This window comes from Platichthys flesus, chromosome 6, assembly GCF_949316205.1.
Source record: "Platichthys flesus chromosome 6, fPlaFle2.1, whole genome shotgun sequence".
NCBI classification, from domain to species: Eukaryota; Metazoa; Chordata; class Actinopteri; order Pleuronectiformes; family Pleuronectidae; genus Platichthys; species Platichthys flesus.
In genome coordinates this window covers 24,235,418-24,256,829 of record NC_084950.1, presented here as the reverse complement: position 1 = coordinate 24,256,829, position 21,412 = coordinate 24,235,418, and the positions used below count along the sequence as shown (strand labels likewise).

The 21,412-nt window shown below is 41.6% G+C and overlaps 1 protein-coding gene across 2 annotated transcripts in view; it reads right to left on the bottom strand.

The window, feature by feature from the left end:
* The window catches only part of poc1b (POC1 centriolar protein B), a 61,614-nt gene that overhangs the window by 20,081 nt on the left and 20,121 nt on the right, over positions 1-21,412 (bottom strand). Inside the window, exons 10-11 of one of the 2 annotated variants that reach the window (XM_062389913.1) lie at positions 1,227-1,532; positions 148-908 (exon numbers count right to left, since the gene is read on the bottom strand). The exons of the other annotated variant lie outside the window; for it this stretch is intronic. Coding sequence (XP_062245897.1) covers positions 750-908; positions 1,227-1,532 — 465 coding nt within the window. The 3' untranslated portion in view covers positions 148-749. Of the gene's footprint in view, positions 1-147; positions 909-1,226; positions 1,533-21,412 lie in introns of those variants that run through there. 2 annotated transcript variants of the gene reach the window in all.

The window sequence follows — 21,412 nt, the reverse complement described above, 5'->3', positions numbered from 1 at the left end:
CAATCATCATTTCTGAACATTTGGAGTTTACTTATTATTTCAGTATTATGTAAATAGAAAAATGGCAGTACCTTTTATCAGTCAAAGTTAATCTTCTGAACTGGTTTAACCCAACATCATAATAAAGGTCTGTAGTATGGGCAGAAATACAGACAATGCTGCTACATCAGTGCAATACAGTATAACATTTATTCATATAAATTATTTTGAAATGCCAGTACTTAGCCAGTATGTAGCACAATGCAACTTTAAATCCCATGGCATTATGCAGAGATACAAACAGGGTGCAATGAAAAATGTTACAGCAGAAGCAACTGAAAACTCAAATATGCACAAAAACACAAAGACACGCACACACACACGCACACACACGGAGGTCACACAGCAGACATGCACCGTCTGTTTTCATAGCTGCAGCTGTCCGGTGGGGATGTAACATCCATATCAACACACACACACACACACACGGACAGACACACATACACACAATTACGGACCCACACACTCTAATGGAATGTCTGTTTACAGCTGGATATTCTTGAGAGTCAAAGAAAGACAGAGAAAATGTAACAATCGTAAACTTAAAACAAACCCCCCTGCCCCCAATTGGAAAAAACAAATGTTGTTAGTCTGTGTGTTGTCCCCAAAGGTGGCCTGTGACACACAGACACCACCACACACTTCCAGCCTTGGTCAAGCAATGTTCAGTCCGTAATTGTGCTGCAGTCTGAGAGGAGGCGAGGTCATCCTCAAGTGAAATGGAGGGACGATCCATCCGTCTCCCTGCTGTCCGTCCTCCGCCTCTCTCCTGATGATCGCAGATCATTGAAAATCTTGGATTGCTGAAGGAGACACTCCTTCAGCTTGTCCTCCGTCAGGGTGAGACGCTCCTCCAGCACTGAAACGGTCTGTTTGAAGTGAGGATGTATATAATTAATATACAACGTGTTGATAGAGTAATTAGTTGAGAATCAAAGTCTGAGTGAGCGACAGAGGTGTTTTTTTAACTTTTGTGTCATGGCACAGTCTGTTTTCGGCACAGAATAGCAAGTGACTTGACATTAGGATTCTACCCTACAGTGGAGAGATGAACAACCTTTAAATCTAAACTGTTGGCCTGCAACCAACACCTTAACATTCCTTTCCCCGTTTTTATGATGCTCTTGGGGGATTTCACAACCTGGCAGTATCATGAGATGAGGGTTTGACTTTCACTAATAACTGACCTGTGTGAGTATATCCAATTGTTGAACAATGTGCCTCAGGGTGGAGTCCAGACTTGATTGATGACCGGTGGGGACTTCCAGTGGGTTAATCTCCTCTGTCTCCTCCTCTTCTTCCTCTCTCCTTCCTCTTCCTCCTCCGTGAGCCCCAATTTGGCTCCCCAAAGTTGAACCCGCTCTAAGGGCACTTTCGTCCCACTTCCATCCTTCCTCTCTTAAATTGGCAACATGACACGCTGGCAACCTGTTGGAGTCGTGTCTGTTGGCCGCGGCCTGTGTGGGCATCAAGCGTGTCCGACCATTTAAGAGCTGGAGAGGAAAGTGAAATAGAAAAAAAGGACTGATATTTTTGTGGCTGTTTTTTTTTTTTGACAGAAGATCTGCTCGGAGTTTGGCCCTCATCAATAGTATTGCATACCAGATGAAGCCCACATGAAATCTATCACCTTTGAGATACCCAACATTTAATTGAAGACATGCCAATGAAACATGCCTCTCAAAATACCCTATTAAGTGTAGAGCGCAATGACTGTCTGTATGCTGCACCCGGCTGCTCCACCTCTCGCCTCAATAATGTGGAGGAATTGTTGCTCCGGACCCAATTCTCATGTCTATAAACGGCTTAACTATCTGCCTGCCTTCACCCGTTCTCTCACTGCACATGTTTTTTATAGTCTTCAGGCTCAGGTGAGACATACACGGCTGAAGCAGGATGATAATCAGAAGTAAGCGAGGGGATCATGGAAAGTCGGCTTCTAGAAGTTGTCAGTCAGTGAACATTCATGTGTTTAGGGGGCGTAGTTTTGACAAGAGGGAAGTTGGGATCAGTTGCAAATGCAACCTAGCTTTTCCAGCCTCACAAACCCTAAATGTAATAAAACATTGTAAAAGGAGCTCAGAACTGTGGTCGGCATAATCTCCCTGTTGGAAATGTGCAGGCATCAAAGTGGGAGAGAGAGTGAAACACAGCAGTAATCATTAGACTAAACTAATAAGCAACAGTGATACTTAATGTTAGACAGGGTTGGCCAACAGTGATACTTAATGTTAGACAGGGTTGGCCAACATCCTTCCTGTCTCTTTGTTGTTTCAGAGTGGGCCTTGAGTGTGTTACTTGGCAGAATGAAGAAGGCGGATGACTCACACTGCTGGATTACTGACTGAACGACAGACTTTGAGACTGACTCGCTGGCTAAAGACAAGTTCACTAGGTCATTTGCACTCTGAGGCAGCGAGAGCTAAAGCCCAGGACCAACACAGAGAGAATGACTTCATTTTATTTGACATATACATTTATTGAGTGTTCCCTTGATGGTGTAAAGACCAAAAAAAAAAGAAATAACCAGGGAAATTGAAAAATAAGAGCGAGAGCACTATGTTCAGTTTAACCAAGTACCAATTTATTTTGTTCTTCGTTTATCTGGGCAGGAACGACGGAGCAGGACTTCATATTAAAACTGGCTCATACCAGTAGCTTCACATTACAGGGACAGTGTTGGAGTGGTGGCTGCTGAGAAGCTCTTCTAAAGCTCTAGGCGTTGAACACCAGTTTACAAGAGAACCTATACCAACCATAGCAACTTGCTTATCACAAAACTTAGACTTCAATGAGCAGTTAAGATGAATATGACAAGCAAGGCAAGTCAAAACAAAGTCATCAAACAAAACGAGCAATGTTGCTTACTGCAGTCGAGTATGCGGCCGTTTGTAAAAACTGTGTCACCAGCCAGCCAGTCATAAATTGGCATTTTTTGCTTCATAAATTATCACAAATTGTCACAAATCCATTTAATGTAGAATAAATGATTACATGATCAACTTATCATTTCATCATAATCTGTGCTCCCTTCCTTTGCAATAAGTCTTGTACACTAACTTACAACACACAATCGCACGTGGAACCACTGCACTCACAAAATAACAGCAACATCTTGTTTGAAAGGTGGAAGTGCATGAAGAGAAACAGGGGGGAGATAAACGAGGGATGTGTCAAGAGGATGGAGGAGGAAGGAAGAGAAGGGTGAAGAGGAGGAGGGTGTCACACATTCCCAGCCTAATGCATGGAGCAATTGATTCCAGCTCGCTTCCTGAGCGCTGTCCTCACTTCAAAGACAGCGTGGATGGAGGGTGGAGAGGAGGAGAGTGTGAAGGAAGGAGGAGAGAGGGATGTGTTACAGCTCCAGAAAGGAGGTGAACAAAGCTGTCAGTGTGTGGACAGTGTCGCTCTCTTGATATCTCTGCTATGATATCACTCTTTGTTTCCTCGCTCTTTATCCTTCAGCCCCCTCCTCCTCTGAGGCCACATCTGGCCAACATCTGCTCCGATCCTTTACGCTCGGTAGATCCAGACCTCCAATCCATCTGCACCCCCGCAACCCCCCTCCGCCAGGAAGTTTGGGTGCATCAAACGTTTAACATGCAGGATACCCCTGCTGGCCCGAGTGAATGAGTGAGAGAGAGAGAGAGAGAGAGACAGAGAGAGAGAGAGAGAGAGAGAGAGAGAGACAGACAGACAGACAGACAGACAGACAGACAGACAGACAGACAGACAGACAGACAGACAGACACACGCACACACCTACAAGCACCTACATGAAAGCACACAAAGTATAACATATATGCAACCAATGATCCTTGCAGCAGAGTATTGGGCAACATGATTACATCAAAATATAAAACTAAATGCAACAAAAACGTTAAAATAAAACATGATTTATATGTATACAGAAGAATGTACAAAATCATTATAGCATGCAGATCTACCATGGTAGAGCCCCAAGAGATCCATCAAGTTAAAAAGACACTGCCAACAAGTAAAAAAATAAGTGTATACGGAGCTAAACTGCAACACAGTGCTAAGCACAACATCCACAACAACAACCTCATAATTAGAAGGGTCATTTCTGAGATAAAATCCTCCCTGCTAAGCTCTGTAGAATGTCAGGGGTCGTAGCTCGCTGTAGCTGCGTTCAACAGTGGCAGGAATGTGGTGATGGCTTGCTGCCAGCCAGGGATTTCTGTCCGATGGGAGATGAGTGGGTGGTTAGGGCAGGGCTGGCAGCGCAGAAAGTAGCCACTGAGATACTAGGGCGGCCAATGGGAGAGACGTGACAGAGCCCCAGTGCTGGTAAGTTTATGGGAACAATGTTCACGTTGTCTCCGGGCGGAACACTATTGGAGCACGTCTTACAGCATTATGTTCTGTGAGACACGCAGGCTCAGCCCACAATGTTTGGTGAAAGATTAACAGGTCATTAGGGTTGTTGGTGGAATAAAAAGCATATTTTGGATTCAATCTAATGGGAATATTTTGTGTTGTGAGCCAAGTATGTTTGACAGGTTTAAAACTTGTTTCCACAGATTTTTCCTTCCTGTTGTATCATCCTCATGTGATAATCAGATGTTAAGTAATACACTTTTTGAACTGACAATAATAATTCTCTGCTAATATTGCTGGGAGAAGTTAACATGACTGCAGAGGATTTACCTAACATAGCAATCTTATCCGTCAGAATAGCAGCCCATGTATAAATGTTAACAGAATCCGTGATGTTTACGATCAAACGCATCCTCAAGGGAAAGATCAAAAATAGTCTCCCCTCTATTCCTAAATCAAATCACAGATGTCTGATCAAAACCATGATTAGCATCAGCACCAGAATTAGCCACGCTCTGTCTTTTGGCAGGAAACTTCAGACACTGTGACCCTTACATAAAAAGGCTATTTGATCTTAATTGAAGGGCCTCTCTGATGTTGCGCCTCCCTGCACCACCTCCCTGCTCTACCTTCTCCTCTTCAAATAACCTGCCTGATGTCTGTTACTGAGCATGAAAATCCTCCTCATGATGTGAGCTAAGGTCCTCTTAAAAAATAACACTTCACTGATTACACTCATTCTGTCTGATGTTGTTTAAAAACCTCAAGGAAACAGTCAAACCGGTGTGCATCCCATATTTTCACAGGAGTGTGCGTTAACACAATGTTTTTATGACAGTAACTAAATGTCCACGAAGTAAATTGTAAATCAGCAGGTAATGTCTCATGAAGGGGTTTGTCACGACGATCACTAGAGGACACAGATGGGCTCTCAAGCCTTGTGATGTTTAGTATTCACACTGAGCTGCTGGCCTCATCATGCCCAGCACTGGCTGTTTTACAGGGAGACCATAGTGCAACAGATATTTCACAAGTGCTACTTAAGACAAGAGTGTGACCACACAAATTCAATGAAATGACACTTCAATTTAATTTATGTGATAACTGGTTTTTTAATTGATCAGTTTCATTTCGAGGGATATATTCAAGAGAATTTGGGAATAAAATGTTTGGCTTAACAGTGAAAGAGGAATCATCTTCAGTATGATAAATGACAGTAATATAGATTATATAGTAGTGTAGCATAGTGATTATGTAGATTTCACTTTACTTGTTTTTTTACTTTTTACTTAAAAAATTGCTTTAATTTACTTTTGGCACTTCATAACAATCATCAATAGTGGCAAAGTCTTTTGCAAACTCATTTAAACTTAATTTAATTCAATAATTAATTCAAATTTAAGTGTGAAATCTATAATTTTCAATAAAAGGGATCTGAATGCTTTCCAATGTGTGTATGTATCTGCTGGAGTTTGATGAGACTATTGGTTGATTTCAATAATTTCATAAAAAGTTGCTTATGTTGATATTTCTGCCTTTTGAATTTCTCTTTCCGTCATGTTTTCTTTTCTAACAAAAAAGGGTAAACTGGGTAAACTCTCTGGATTTTACCAGTTAGGTCATGTCTGTCAGGAAACAGACTGGACAACTGTCAAGCTCTTTCTGTTAAGAGTGTGATAAATACACCGCTGCTTTATTTCTGTGCCTTTTTATCCAGTGTGTCATGACTACATGGTGGCCTGGCTTGCTTTGTCTGAGAGGCGACGAGGGGACAGAGCTGAAGTTAACTTGAATGTGAGTGAAGCAAAAATGAATACTGAAAAGGCAACAGAAGAAATACATGTGAGTATTTATAAGCTAAATTTTGAAATTATTGTAATGCAACAATTCCAGTGACTTTGGTGTGTACCGATCACGTTGCCTCTCCCCTTCTTTGCTGTATCAGATGGTTGGTCCGGTGCTGATATTGAAAAAGGAGCGCTTCCTGGTCACAGGATGCCATGTAATATCATTAATAAGGCAGGCTTCATGGAGAGAGGAAATCCTTGTTAAAAATCAAAGCAGGCATTAGCTGGCCCTGACTCTCGGCCCTGGTTTCACTTTCCTAAATTTGCAGCGCAACACACAGACAAGCAAATTGTTGCCCTCTGGACACGCACACACATGCATGCACACACACACACACACACACACACACACACACACACACACACACACACACACACACACACACACACACACACACACACACACACACACACACACACACACACACACACACACACACACACACACACACACACACACACACACACACACACACACACACACACACACACACACACACACACACACACACACACACACACACACACACACACACACACACGTCACTCTTTCTTCTTCTCTTGATTAACAGCAGTCAAGGCCGTGCTCTAGTCTCAGCACACAGCCCCAAAGAGGACCCCTCTTGAACTCAGTGAACCTCTACAGCTATGTACACATTTCATGCTGAAGGGGCCCAAAAGTGAATTTCTTTTGTTGCCTCCAATGACTCACACAGAAGTGTTCACAAACAAGATGTGTTATATAGCATCTGCACCACACGCGTTGCTGGGTCGGATTCATGTCTCTGTACGCGCCCATATTGCGTCTCGCAGTTATGTAGTGTTGGCACCTCAAGTCAATATAAACATGGAGGAAAGCAGCCCTGTTTAGCTTTTTGTCACTTTCTCATTCTTGCTCTCATAATTTATTGTCCACCAAACCAAATAATCCCACACATGTACGCTTGCACACCCGTGTCACCCCTGTTTAAGATTGGACTGTCGCACAAATGCCATTGATGTTACTCTTGCATGAACAACACCTTTCAGTTAAAGGCTACTTGTCATGTACTTTATGTGCAAAAAGAGTTACGTTCACTTGAAATGATGTAACCATAATGGGACATTGGCTTGGTTGTTAAGAAATACATCCACATGGTGGAGGAGGTTGCTTTAAAGTTACCCCTGAAGTAAGATCATACAGATGCCTGTAGTTTCTAACCAACTGGCTGAGTCTCTCAACAGAAAGTTCTGCCAGTGTAGAAATGTCTTCCTCGTGTGTTATGGTCATTTTGTTTGAGCTATTGGCTACACTGCCCCCACTGTCTGTTTCATCGGTACACAAACCTTCAAAACAAATGCACAAATATAAGTGCAATACGGTAAGCAGGCTACATCCTTTCTGTATATGTGGAGGATTTCTCTTCCAGGCTGACCAGTGGCCAGTTTGATGACCTGCCTCGACCTCCGAGTCAATGCCTGGACCTGTATCTGATGAGTTTCATTCTCAGCACTGATTGCCTTCTGCAAAAAGCAAATGTTTCACTCAAGTTCAAATATTTTAATTCAAGCTAGTGAAGCCAATGACATGTATTTTGCGTCACAGATATACTTTGTATGTTATCTCATCGTATGAAAAACTCACCGTAAGGCCTGTGAGAGAGATTTTTACTTTGATATCCTGGACTTCATTGTCCCACCTAAGGTAACACACTCTCAACGCCTCAGGCCCCTTGGTCAAGGTTGTTTTTTTGGACTGAATGCACACTTAATAATAGCAACAGTAGTAGCACCACTATTATTAGTAATAGTAGTAGTAGCAACAACATTAGTATCCAATGTCAAGTCAAATATATCTGTCTTCAAAAAGTAGCCTGCTTCCTGTGTGGAAACACACACAGTATCCTGTTTCCCCCCGCCATCGTACCACCTTTAACCTTTAACACAAAGTCAGGTGGCAGCAAAACCGGCAAATGATCTTTGTCCTCTGTGCTCGGTTGGTACTGCCAAGACACCACATCATAGGACTCATTTTCCATTCATCTCTGTCACACCTTATTGTCAGGTACCCAGGTGCAGTTCCCACACCCACACCACACTATTGTATCGCTTCAAACAAAACACACACAGTTAAGGATGTTCACACCTACACATGGAAACACAAACTGACACACCAAAACATATGCAAACCGGGAAACAGGCAAGCACACAGTCACATGAACACACACACACACAAAGAGATAATACAAACAGATCCAAGTTGTGTAACTATAATTTAGCTAAAACCATGATCTGAGCTAACAGGATCTTTGTCAGAGGTGTGGCAATGTTTTTTTATAACGGTGGCGCTAAACGCTGAGCAGGAAGCCATGGGTGGATTTGTGTGGCTTTGAGGAAGTGGATACATCCTCTCGACTTCTCAGTCTTCCTCCTCTCTCTTCTATCTGTCGGTCTCTGACATCCGCACAGCAGCCACCCACACACTCAGACTAAAATATCCTGCTTGGCCGAGGATTGACATTAAATACAGTGGGTTTTCTGACCGCATCTCTTAAACACACACACACACACACAAACACACACACACACACACGAGTGGGGACAGTAAATACCTCGACCATGGCGGAAAAAACGAAAAAACAATACCGTCCTGCTTTGATTCAATGGCAGACACACACCCGGCTCCCCGGCTTCCCGGCTAGCGTTAGCTCGCGCTCAGCTCTCTCCCCGGGGAGAATGCGCCGACTGCGCCGGGCCGGTGGACGCCATCTAGCGTATCGTTTCTGACATAGAGGCGCAACAACAAATCGCGGGAGTTGTTTTTTTCTAGAGTTTTTGGGACGGAAGATATGCCAGATTTAACGTGTAGAAGCACTACAAAAGTGGAATTTGTATAATATGTCCCCTATAAGGGTCGGGGATTTAGAGATTAAGAATGCAAGAAGATTTTTAACAAGCAGTTGAGCAGTTGAGTATAACTATGACACTGATTACAACTAAGTCATATCAATAAAGTGTTTGCATTTATGTGTGCGTGTCTGTGTGTAGATTTCAGCATGGAGAGGTCGTCCATGTAACAGTTCTGTTAGGCAGGCCGGCTGCGGCGGAAATAAACAAGCATGTGTGCCAGTGTGGCTATAATGCATGAGAGCAGGAAGCTATTAACATGGCATTACCAGACCGACAAGGGGCAGGAAATTAAATTTGGCTGCCTCTGACAAGGTTATATCCCAGCCCTCCCTCATGGGGGATAATTGATTATTATGGCTTTCCAAAGCTCTCATGTACACGCACACACACACACACACACACACACACTCACACTCACACGAATAAAATTTAAGTTATTACTATATGTTATGTAGTTCCTGCAGACCCGGCGGTTTTTACAGCAGTTGTCCAAAAGTGACTTGTCCTGACTGGATTATGACAAGACAACAAAAGGGCATTGAAAGTTTACACCAAACAGTATGAATATCATGTAATATTTAATGCACAGAGTCAATGTTCCCACGAAGACAAGCAATGTCTGCTTGGTGCTAGGCCATTCGAATATTTGGTGTAATAAAAAACTACTTGATACATCTCCAGCTTTCACTTTTACCTTTTTCACTACATGAAAGACTCTCCCAACCACGACCTGACTATTAACTTTGACAACTCCGTGTTAACCCCCACTCAGACCGCTAGGAACCTGGGTATGACACTCGATAGCCAACTCTAATTTACTGCCAACATTACTGCAACAACACGTTCCTGTAGATTCATGCTGTAAAACATCCGGAGAATACGCCCCCTTCTCACTCAGAAGGCGGTGCAGATTCAGGTCGTGGCCCTGGTCATCTCACGCCTAGAAACTGTAACTCCCTCCTGGCAGGTCTACAAGCTAGTGCCATCAGACCTTTGCAGCTCATTCAGAATGCAGCAGCTCGACTGGTTTTTAACCAGCCTAAATCTCTACCACACTACTCTGCTCCTCCGCTCCCTTGACTGGCTACCAGTTGCCACCCGCATCGCTTCAAAACATTAGAACTTGCGTACCATGCTGTGAACGGATCCGGTCCTGTCTACATCCAGGACATGGTCAAACGTTACACCCCAGCCCGTTCACTCCGCTGTGCTTCGGCTAATCGGCTCGTTGCTCCTTCACTGCGAGCTAAACACACATCAAAATCATGACTGTTTGCCGTCCTGGCTCCTAAATGTCGGAATGAGCTCCCCATCGACATCCGGACATCAGAAAGTTTACACATCTTCCGCCGAAAACTAAAAACATACCTCTTCCGACTATACCTTGAATTAAAAAAAAAAGTACTAATCACTTTTTGAAACTAACAATTTAGTAGCACTTAAATGGCACTTACTTATAGCACTTTGTACTTTTGCTTTATTTTTAAAGGAATTGTACTTTCTTGATTCTTGTTGTTCTTGGTTTGTACCCTCTGGGTTAAATGCACATGTTGTAAATCGCTTTGAATAAAAGCGTCAACTAAACGAAATGTAATGTAATGTAATGTTAGTTAGACGATCATCATCATCATCATCATCGAGTGGTAGACAAAGAGAATAAGGGGGGGGGGGGGGGCAAGCATGAGTATGGTTGAGTATGGTTTCCCTGACTTCAATCCACTCTGCAAACGCACACATGTCACTCACATTCAGTCTGCAGAGAACGTGTGCTTTAGAGACCTTAACCACATTTCAACTCACACATACAAAATCAATCCTAGTCACACCTGGGACATCGGTATACACACTCAGATATGATCACACTCATGGAAACACACCCACACCCACTCCCCTGTCCTGATGTTGTTTATTGTCTTTACTATGAAGTGCAAGGCAGCTGTTACCAAAGTCGGTTTATTCACCTTCCCCTCTCCTGTGACACTTGGCTGTTGCCAGGACCAGGTAGTTCGGATGCTCCATCAGTTTGTTGGCAGAAAATCTAATACCGTAGTAACATTTACCCTAAATTATAACCCATATCCTCTTTGGTCCTGACATACCAAAAGCCACGAAAAGATCAAGCCAACATTTTGGTTACTGCTCATCTTTATCTAAAAGAACCTGGCAAGTATATGGATGTCATGTGCCTAAATTACATGAGATTCTTAGTGTGTTCACAGTCTGAAGGTCCACGTCTCTTACAAAAATGTATCTACATTTTAATGCTGATGTGTATCTGATGAAAAAGTCCAATTATATTCAAGAATTGAGTAAATAAATGCAAAAAGTACAGCCACAAAAAGCTTTGTAATGTTTTGCATTGCACTGAGAAAGACTTAAGTAACTCAATGAATGACTTTCTTTCATTCGTGTGTAAGCATGAAAGAACATATGCAGAATAGTGAAAACAAGGCAGGTTGCACCCATAACAGATAAAATAAATAATGACATGGTTTCATATGGAATTTTTTCTAATGTCTAACAACATCTAGCATTAATGTCAATCAAAAAAAAAAGAAGATAATAACGTTACTATATAACTTATAAAATAAAATTGCGCTATACAGAATCCATAACCAGTGGCCACCATCAGGGATTTAATATGCTCAGTTGAGCCTGTAGCCACTAATATCAACAGCAACACAAAGATAACATCTCCCTTCTTCCTTCCTTAACAAACAGTCATTAAGTGCTAATGTGCTAATGATTAAAAAATCCAATTCTCAAACTAACTGTATATATTGGTTTATAGTATTAGTACTGATTTTGAAAGGAAATAGACTCTTCTTAAGAACTGCTCCCCAAAGAGATCAGAGGTCAGGGTCAGCAGCACAGCAGTACCCGTAGAATAATCTTGAGCTGCTCAACGAAATGTCTGCAGGATGTTTACTGCCACGGGGACTTGAACATGAAACATGTCTCTCCAAATTCACTTGTTAGTGGACAGATTTAATTTATGTTGCACATGTGGATACGATTTTAGCGAGTCCTTCCTGCCAAGACGTGAACTAAGAACCTTAAAGAGAGGTAAACACGAGGCACACACATTTAACAAAAAACTAAATGAAGACCAATAATTTTGGTAATCAACCCCAACTCTCAGTTCCTTTATTCCTTGGCTCTTGTACATCCTATGAGTCAGTCAGCAACTCTGGTTCCCCTTATTTCATCACTACCTATTTTTTTTTCGCCTCTACTATACTTCCTCTTTATACTTCCTTTCTTCTCTGTGTTACGTGCCAAATGGCACTTGGTTCTTAGTATTATCTTATTCCCTGTGTCTATGGGTATGACTTACAATAACCCTTGGTTAATCATCCATGTACCAACAACTCTGATTAAATAACTCTGTCACCACAACATAATTAAACAACATTTAGAAAGTTGCTAATCTCTGTGTTGAGATTCATTAAATTAAACTTCAGGGTAAGAGAGTGTCTCAATATTTGAAAGGCACCTCCAACTGTCAGGTTTTAATGAAAAAGGCAAACAAAGTCTGATAGGTTTAAGTGTCTTTTTAAAGGAAATAGACACAACTGCGTGAAAAGTTGCAGCCGCAGAACCATGCGCCGGCCTTTATTGTAAGTTACTTTGGATAAAAGCGTCAGCTAAATGAAATGTAAAGTAATATAATGGACTATAGCCCACTGTATTGCATTTCTAAGCCCTGACTTGCCATCTGTCCCTCAGAACGCTGCCACGTCACTCAGAACGCCGCCGCCACCCCCCACCCTGAACGACGCGGTTGAGACGCACTGTCAACAGTCCGCTCCAGGGCATGGTGGCCCAGGGCAGGGCGGCCCAATACTTCGGATTTTTCTGTATGTGGCCCTCGGGACAAAAAGTTTGGACACCCCTGCTCTAATGCTACATGAGGCATTAGCTGAAAAGTAAAGGACAAAAGAGGAAAACCACTATACTTTAAACCGTTGTGAAAAGTTTCAATGTTGATGATTTGTGCATTTTGCCTTCGTACAGCATTCTTTAAATGAGCTAAAAAGGGATCACACAGCTGAGGTTTCTAAGAATGAGAGGAAATTAGACTTTTGCTGAGATTTCCGCAACTTATAACCCCACCAGAGATTTTTCTTTGGTTTCTTTCCCACCAAAGTCTCAAGCGGAGGTGAATCCTTTCACAGTGAGGAAGTGAACAAGCGTCATTGTGGCTTTGCATGGGATTAGCCCATTTTAAAGCCCCTTAGTAAGATTTACCCACATAATTCACATTTTAATGGAAATTCCCACCCACACATACACATGCGGACCACAATATAAATCTGTAGCAATGAAACAAGGCAGCATGAGGCTTAATAAAAGGGAACATTTTTCAAGGTTCATTGACCATAAGTTTAGGTATTGCAGGGATAGAATGAGAGAACACATATAGGCATTGTACCTTTTTCGATGACTGAGCATGAACATATGAAAAGTATATAAAACGTCAATTTAACCCCTTAATGCCAACATTGTTCAAGAGGAGCAGATACAAAGAGAGAAAGTGCAAAAAAGGTAAAAGTGAGCTGAGAAGCTTCGCATGGTAATGCATGATGGTATTTAACTTGGAAGGTCTTTGAGACATATTATCAGGAAATGCAGCAAATTTTACAGTACAAACAGGAACATACTAAAATACAGAAACTCAACTTCTCATGCAGAGATAAGGATAAAAACAATTATTGCAAATGTATTAACCCTAACCCAATTGGGTACATTAAGCAAAAGACAGATTTATACTAGACTATCAGAGAATTTTCTCTGATAGTCTAGTGTTGAGCATTATCCTAGCAAACCGGAAATGTACTGCTGTAATTTAGTCAGTGAGTCCATTTATTGATGTGTACCAAGTCTTGCACCAGATACAAACCACCAAGCAGCATGATAGATTGCATCGTTTTTTTTATTTTTTATTTAAGAGATAGAGTTGGAGGAATATAAAATATATAACCATAGTCTAACACTGACAAAAGGTGCTCCGGGCTAATCTTCTTTTTGGCAGGTAAGGACACAAGTCCTATCAATATCAGTAAATATAGACACTGGAATGCTGCTGAATCAAGGGGGTTAATATAGCCTAGACATTTAAACACCTTTACGTGAGTCAGCCTGTGCTACAACATATAAGCAGATGGGACAGAGACCACAGGAAATAAATATTTTCCAAAGATGGTTCTGTCCCCTCAGCAAGTGCATCACACTGACGAATGTTATGAACATTTTTCCAGTAAGTTTTTGCAGTATCATTTTAATAAAAGTAATTGATACTGAAAATGTGGTGAGACTTCATGATCGAGAGCTGACACTGACTAGATATTGGTTTGTCAAATATATTTGACAAACTTTTCTCGATCCCTAAATAGCAATATCTTTATGACCTTTTTTTTTTTAATGATAAAATTCAAACTATTAGAAATAAAATCAACCATCTCCTGCCCTCAATTGGCACTAATACCCTCCCAACAACAGAGATCTCAGAAACGGCTGAGAATCCTACCCATTACTTAGACATCTTCTCTCGGATCACCCGTGATCAGTTTACCAAATTAATCTCAACAACCTGTATCTTAGATCCCATTCCTACCAAATTACTTAAAGAAATTCTGCCCCTAATTGATAGTTCGTTACTAAACATTACCAATCTGTCATTATCATCAGGTTATGTACCACAGTCTTTTAAAATAGCTGTCATCAAACCCCTACTCAAAAAACCCACCCTAGACCCAGAGGTTTTAGCCAATTACAGACCAATATCTAACCTCCCCTTCATTTCTAAAATCTTAGAAAAAGTGGTAGCCAATCAGCTGTGTGAATTTCTCCAGGAAAATAATATATATGAAGACTTTCAATCGGGGTTTAGAGCCAATCACAGTACAGAGACAGCCTTGGCAAAAGTCACTAATGCCCTTTTAATAGCCTCAGATCAGGGACTTGTGTCTGTCCTTGTTCTGTTAGATCTCAGTGCAGCACTCGACACAATTGACCATCAAATTTTATTACAAAGACTAAAACAGTTAATTAACATTAATGGAACCGCCCTTAACTGGTTTAAATCATATTTTTCTGATCGCTCCCAATTTGTGCAAATTAATGATGAGAAATATCATCTGTGCGCACCAAAGTTAATCATGGTGTTCCACAGGGCTCTGTGCTCGGCCCAATTTTATTCTCATTATATATGCTTCCACTAGGAAAAATTATCAGGACACACTCGGTAAATTTCCACTGCTATGCGGATGACACCCAGTTATATTTGTCAATAAAACCTGAACAAAGTAATCAATTAACTAAACTTCGAACATGTCTCAAGGACATAAAAACCTGGATGACCCGCAATTTTCTCTTATTAAACTCAGACAAAACAGAGGTTATAATACTTGGCCCCAAACACCTTAGAGATGCATTATCTAATGATATAGCTGTGCTAGACGACATTGCCCTTGCTTCCAATGAAACAGTCAGGAACTTGGGAGTGATCTTCGATCCTGATTTATCCTTTAATAGTCACTTAAAACAAATTTCTAGGACCGCTTTTTTCCACTTGCGTAATATTTCAAAAATTAGAGATGTCCTTTCACAAAAAGATGCAGAAAAACTAGTCCACGCCTTTGTTACATCGAGACTGGACTATTGTAATTCATTACTATCAGGCTCCAGCAGGAAGTCGTTAAAGACTCTACAGCTTGTCCAAAATGCCGCAGCACGTGTCCTGACGAGAACAAAGAGAAGAGAGCACATTTCTCCAATATTAGCATCGCTACACTGGCTTCCTGTTAAATCTAGAATAGAATTTAAAATTCTCCTCCTCACCTTCAAGGCCCTTAATGATATAGCGCCTTTATACCTTAAAGAGCTGTTAATACCTTATAAACCCGCTAGAGCACTCCGCTCCCAGAATTCAAGCCTACTTGTCGTCCCTAAATTCTCTAAAAGTAGAGTAGGAGCCAGAGCTTTTAGCCATCAAGCCCCTCGGCTGTGGAATAATCTACCACTTTCAGTTCGGGAGGCAGTCACCATCTGTTTGTTTAAAAGTAGGCTCAAAACCTTCCTTTTTGATAAAGCTTATAGTTAGAGCTAATTAGTGCGCCAGAACGTTACTTGTTCTATTTTATGACACATGACACACGGAGCTTCTCTTTCCAGCTTCTCCTTCCTCTTCTCCATCCCTATCCCCCTTCCCCGGAATCCCTTTGCTTTATCACCCGCAGATCCAGGGCCTCTGTGGCCGCACCATGGATTGCGGTTTGTGGATCGCGCACCGGGGGTCGCGGTGTTCGCTCCAGTGTGGCGGATTCTGAGTCATGTGGGCTGATCGTGGTGCTGGTGGCGGACCCTGTGTGACGTTTGCATTGGGCACGGGCGGTGGACCAGGACCAAGGGGGTGTCTTGTGATGGGTCCTCCTGGTGGGCGGCGGTGGACGGTGACTGAGGACTGGAGTGGCGTCTGGTCTGGATGGTGGATCATGGTCTAGATGGTTGCTGAGCATGGACTGTGCTTGCAGCGGGACTGCTTGGCATGTCATGTTGGGGTTGTCCTTCGGGATGTCTACGCTCATCAATGCTGCTAGAGACTTTGATTATTGATGATGTTGTCCTGCACGTGGCATCTATTGCACTTCTGTCCGTCCTGGGAGAGGGATCCCTCACATGTGGCTCTCTCTGAGGTTTCTACATATTTTTACCCTGTTAAAAGGTTTTTTTTGTTGTTTTTCCTTACTCTTGCTGAGGGTTAAGGACAGTGGATGTCACACCCTGTTAAAGCCCTATGAGATGAATTGTAATTTGTGAATATGGGCTATACAAATAAAATTTGATTGATGATTGATTGATATTACCAGGACTTCAACATAGCATCTCCGTCCAGAATTACAACTATGCAGATGGCAGTGCCTGTATACAAGATGTTTTGGCTTCAAAAGGTGGAGTTCACAGATCACAGCAGGAGTGGCAAGACCTCTGATTTATATAAGTAAAAGGTTTACATTAAGTTACATGAATAAAAATTACAGTTGTTATGTGAACAGAAAATAATCCAGTCCACCCATCAATCACATGGAACTTTTGACCAGTTACAGGTTAAAAAACAATGACCAGCAATGAACCGATATGCTCAGAAATGATTTGACAGATTATGTTTGCCACACTGCTCACACAAGCGTTCTGATTTCATTGGTAATCTGTTCTACTTCACTAGAGCAGAATCAGCAATGCAAGAGAGTGTAACAGTTGATATCCCAGTGGCTCTTAGGTCAAAGGAATCTTCATCTATCATGGCGGAAGTGGACATATTGGTCTTGCTAATTGAAATGTCAACGACGATCCATAGACTGTTCTCACAGTCTCCAGCCCCCTCAAAAATGTTAATGCAGATTCCAGGCTGCAAGAAAAAACAAGAGAGGATAGCTGATTGGGCTACAGGGGCCCCTCAAAGAGGATATAGCTAACTGTGTTACTATTGAGCAGCATCACAGCGACAGAGCATCAGAGAAGCTGGGGTTGCTGAGCTGTTTGATTGACAGCTGGTGCGATGGGGGGTTAGAGGTCATGCTGTGTCTCTGGCCTTCATAGAACAGGCAGGAGGGAGCAGAGAGAGCTGCCCTAAGCACTAGTAACAACAGGTGGCCTATGCGGTCTGTCATCATGGATCCTGTGGCACCAAAATACCCACTCAGTCCCTGTTAAAAAACTCAAACAACAAGCAGGCTTTCCTGTCGGCATGTTTGTCCACATATTCCCACATGTAGGCTTGCAAGTGGCTGTGTGCATCTTCTCAGCTCTGGTCCTGCAGCTTTTGGTTTTTAGAAACTCAAATTGACAATTTCGGCAATGGCAAATTAGGAGCGATAATATGCATGTATATATCTTGAAAAGGTGTACGCGTGGTAAATATTTGAGTGGCCCTTCACTCTCTGATATGACTCACACAGGAACTTGGTTGGGAAGTTTGTTAACTGCAATTTGTCGCTTAGCTGTCATGTTATCTCAGAATGGTATGGGACTCATAATCCCTGTAACCAGAAAATGGTGGACAATCTTGCTCTAGCTGAGAGGCCCATACTGGCTGTATGTCTATTCTGAGCTGCACTATGTGGTTATGTATATGAGACAGAAGCTCTCACAATAAAGAACTTGCCATTTGAGGGAGTAGATCGACTGGATACTGTGGGAACTGTGTGTGGTTGCACATTGTAAACTTGTTGTTAGCTCTGTAGTCAACTCAGAACATCTCCTTGCCATGCACAAAACTTTCTGTTTTTAAAAGTTTAAGGTGATCACTGCTATGATCACTGTAGTAAACATGTGAATTATTTTCCTAGAAAGTTTCATTTGAAACAGAGGACAGACATTAATATGTTCTAGGTAGGCAGATTGCCAGAGCAACCCTGTAAATGTAACGTGTTGCTCCTTTTTTTTAAACCGCCATGGTTTACATTTACAATGACGCTAGATGAAAGAAAATGTTCATATTTAGCTTGTTCTAGTTTTGAGCCTCATACACTTGAACATCCTCCTCTGGTGGCAGCACTGAGGGCTCAGATTAGACACCAGCTGGAGTAGCTAAATTAGGCATACATCCGCTACTATGACCTTGCACATCAAACGATGGGATTTATGAGGACTATGATAGATAGAGAACAGGATAGAGTTATGAGGGCCATTTTGGTTCAAAATCCTCATTTTGAGGACATTTTTATGTTGTTAGGACATATTGGCTGGTCATCACCAGTATAAAGGCCTCTTGAGGTTTAAGGGGTTAGAGATAGAATTAGGTTAGAGTTCAGGGTTAGGCATTAAGTTGTGATGTTAAAGGTCAGGGAAAGGTGCCTTATGTCAATGAGTGACCTCTCAACTATTAAAAGACTGGTGTATTTTTGTGTGCTAGGGACACACCAGAAATATGATCATACACAGGTACCAGATATACTTAACATTTTTGGGGGGGTGTATTTTTGCTTTGTTGATGCAAATTGCTAGCCTGGATGCCAGACGAACTTAGCCCAGTTCACAACACTTTAGGTCGGGAAGTTCAGTCTGGCATTGCTCCGTTGGGGAGAAACTATGCCCGAACAGAAGCTGTTCGGACCAATCAAATTGTCAGGGCGGGCTTTATACGATGATGGCCAGATGATCAACAGTAACGTAATCCACCACGTCACCAAAGGGCACTTGGGTAGAATTCGTTTTAACAATCATGTCTGCCGCTGGAGATCTGAGATGTGTAGATGCTGCCTTTGAGTCTGTTTTAGAAGACATCGACAGCGCATACATTTTGAAAGAGGAACAGAAAAACGCGATCAAGGCATTTGTAGATCGAAAATAGTTTTTTGCCGGATGTGGTATTATAGGTTTTTGCCGGATGTGGCCATCCTGCAGGCCTTGAGTTTGACATATGTGTTTTAGAATAAAGATGTTTTTACTTAAAGGATTTTTTTTCTCATAAATTTGTCTCCACTTCTAAAAGAAGTCCAGTTTGCAAACTGGTAAGCCTAAATACTATGGGCCTGTTCTACAAAGACCCCAGATAAAGACTGATACATTGCGTGTGCATTAAAACAGACGTTTGGATAGTGGGCATTTTGCGGGTGATCTTCCCAAACAAATGTGCGCAAATGATAACAGGTGCAAACATAAAGGCAGTAGTATTTAAAAGAGTGTTTTGCATGCATTACTGGTTTACACCATGGAGCATTACGGAGAGCAGAGTGACCGCTAGGGCAAAGTGAAATTTAATGCCATGGAATTGGAGGTGCTGGAGGCAAACAAACATATTGTTGAGCTACAGCAAAGAAATACTACTATAATGCAAAGAAATGCGATATGGTAGAGTTTCTGTGAGAAAATAAATGCTGTATCTAAAACAAAAAGAATAACGGATGAATTTAAGAGAAGATGGCACGACATAAGAAAAAGAATAAAAGAAAAAATAGCTCCCAATATTTTGCACTCGGGTAGAAACCTTTTGTAAATCAGGCCCTATGTGCTTTAAAGACCGCCAAAAAAAACAAGAGATTACCAGTTTAATGTTGGTAGGCTGATTCCTATGATTCCAAACTTCCTATGCAGTTATGAATATATCGGACAAAAGCAGAGGCAATGCCAGGGTTGTATAGAGGATTGCATACATGAGCTCAGAGCTAAACAGAGCTGGAAAGGGGTTGTGGAGATGAGAGCTTCTGAGGAAGAAAAATCTACTTTGTTAGAATGTCTGGGGATGTGACAAGATTAGCTGGCAAAAAAAGGTGCTTATTTGGTAACTCCTGTGTCTTCCCTGTGCTCATCCGCCTCCTCTATCTTCAAAGCCAGGTTTTTATGTAGGCGTTTAGTCTAAACAGCATCACAGAAGGTTTCATCAGATTCTGTGTATATTGCTAAGATATTGTGGCCACTTGTGCTTTCAAGGTGGGAAGCCTAGGGTGTCAGCACTGGCACAAGGTGAATTATGGTAGAATAAATAGTTCCTCTGATTATGCTAATAGAGCAGCTTAGTCAATAATTAAATAATCTAAATAGGAATTTTATAAGAATCAAGACTCAGGTGACAATCTTTGTGCTTTTCATTTATATAAATATGTGTTAGCTGACTGTATTGCTGAATGAGGTTATATAAAGCTTATTGAGCTGATGGCCCACTAATATAAGTATTGCAATGTTTATGTACATGCAAACCGGTGTCTGTGGTGACATTCTGTGGGGAAAAATGTTGTTTTAATTTACTGCTAATCTCTTTAAACAGCAATCTCCATAAGAATGGTAAATGCTACATCATCATCAGATGTTATCTGATTTGTTAGAAAGTTGCTGGTAATGCAAACTGAACATGTCTTAATGGAGGCGTCAGGGGCAGCCACAGTGAGGTGCTAGATGAAGAGCTAATCTGACAAGGAAGTAATCAACTCTTTTCACTTTACCCTGCTGTTTGCAGAATTATGTCATGCAGTAGGAAATCAGGAGGGTAATGTTATTACTTGACTTCCTTAATTAAATGACAATAGTTTTTTTTGCTGCCCTCAGAATTCTATGACCTGTAAAATTAAACCACATTTGCAGCTACAAACAGTGATTACAGGTTTCCCCAAATCAACCAGATTAAAACCTTCCAGACTTCCACTTTAATTATCTACTAAGGATATAAGTGTAGATACTAGACCTCTACTAATGCAGCTTTATTGGGAGGAAAGAAAATGATCAACAAACAAATGTTGAAACACCATCAACTACCATCAAATATATAAAAAATGAATGAACAATGGTTTTTTTTACAT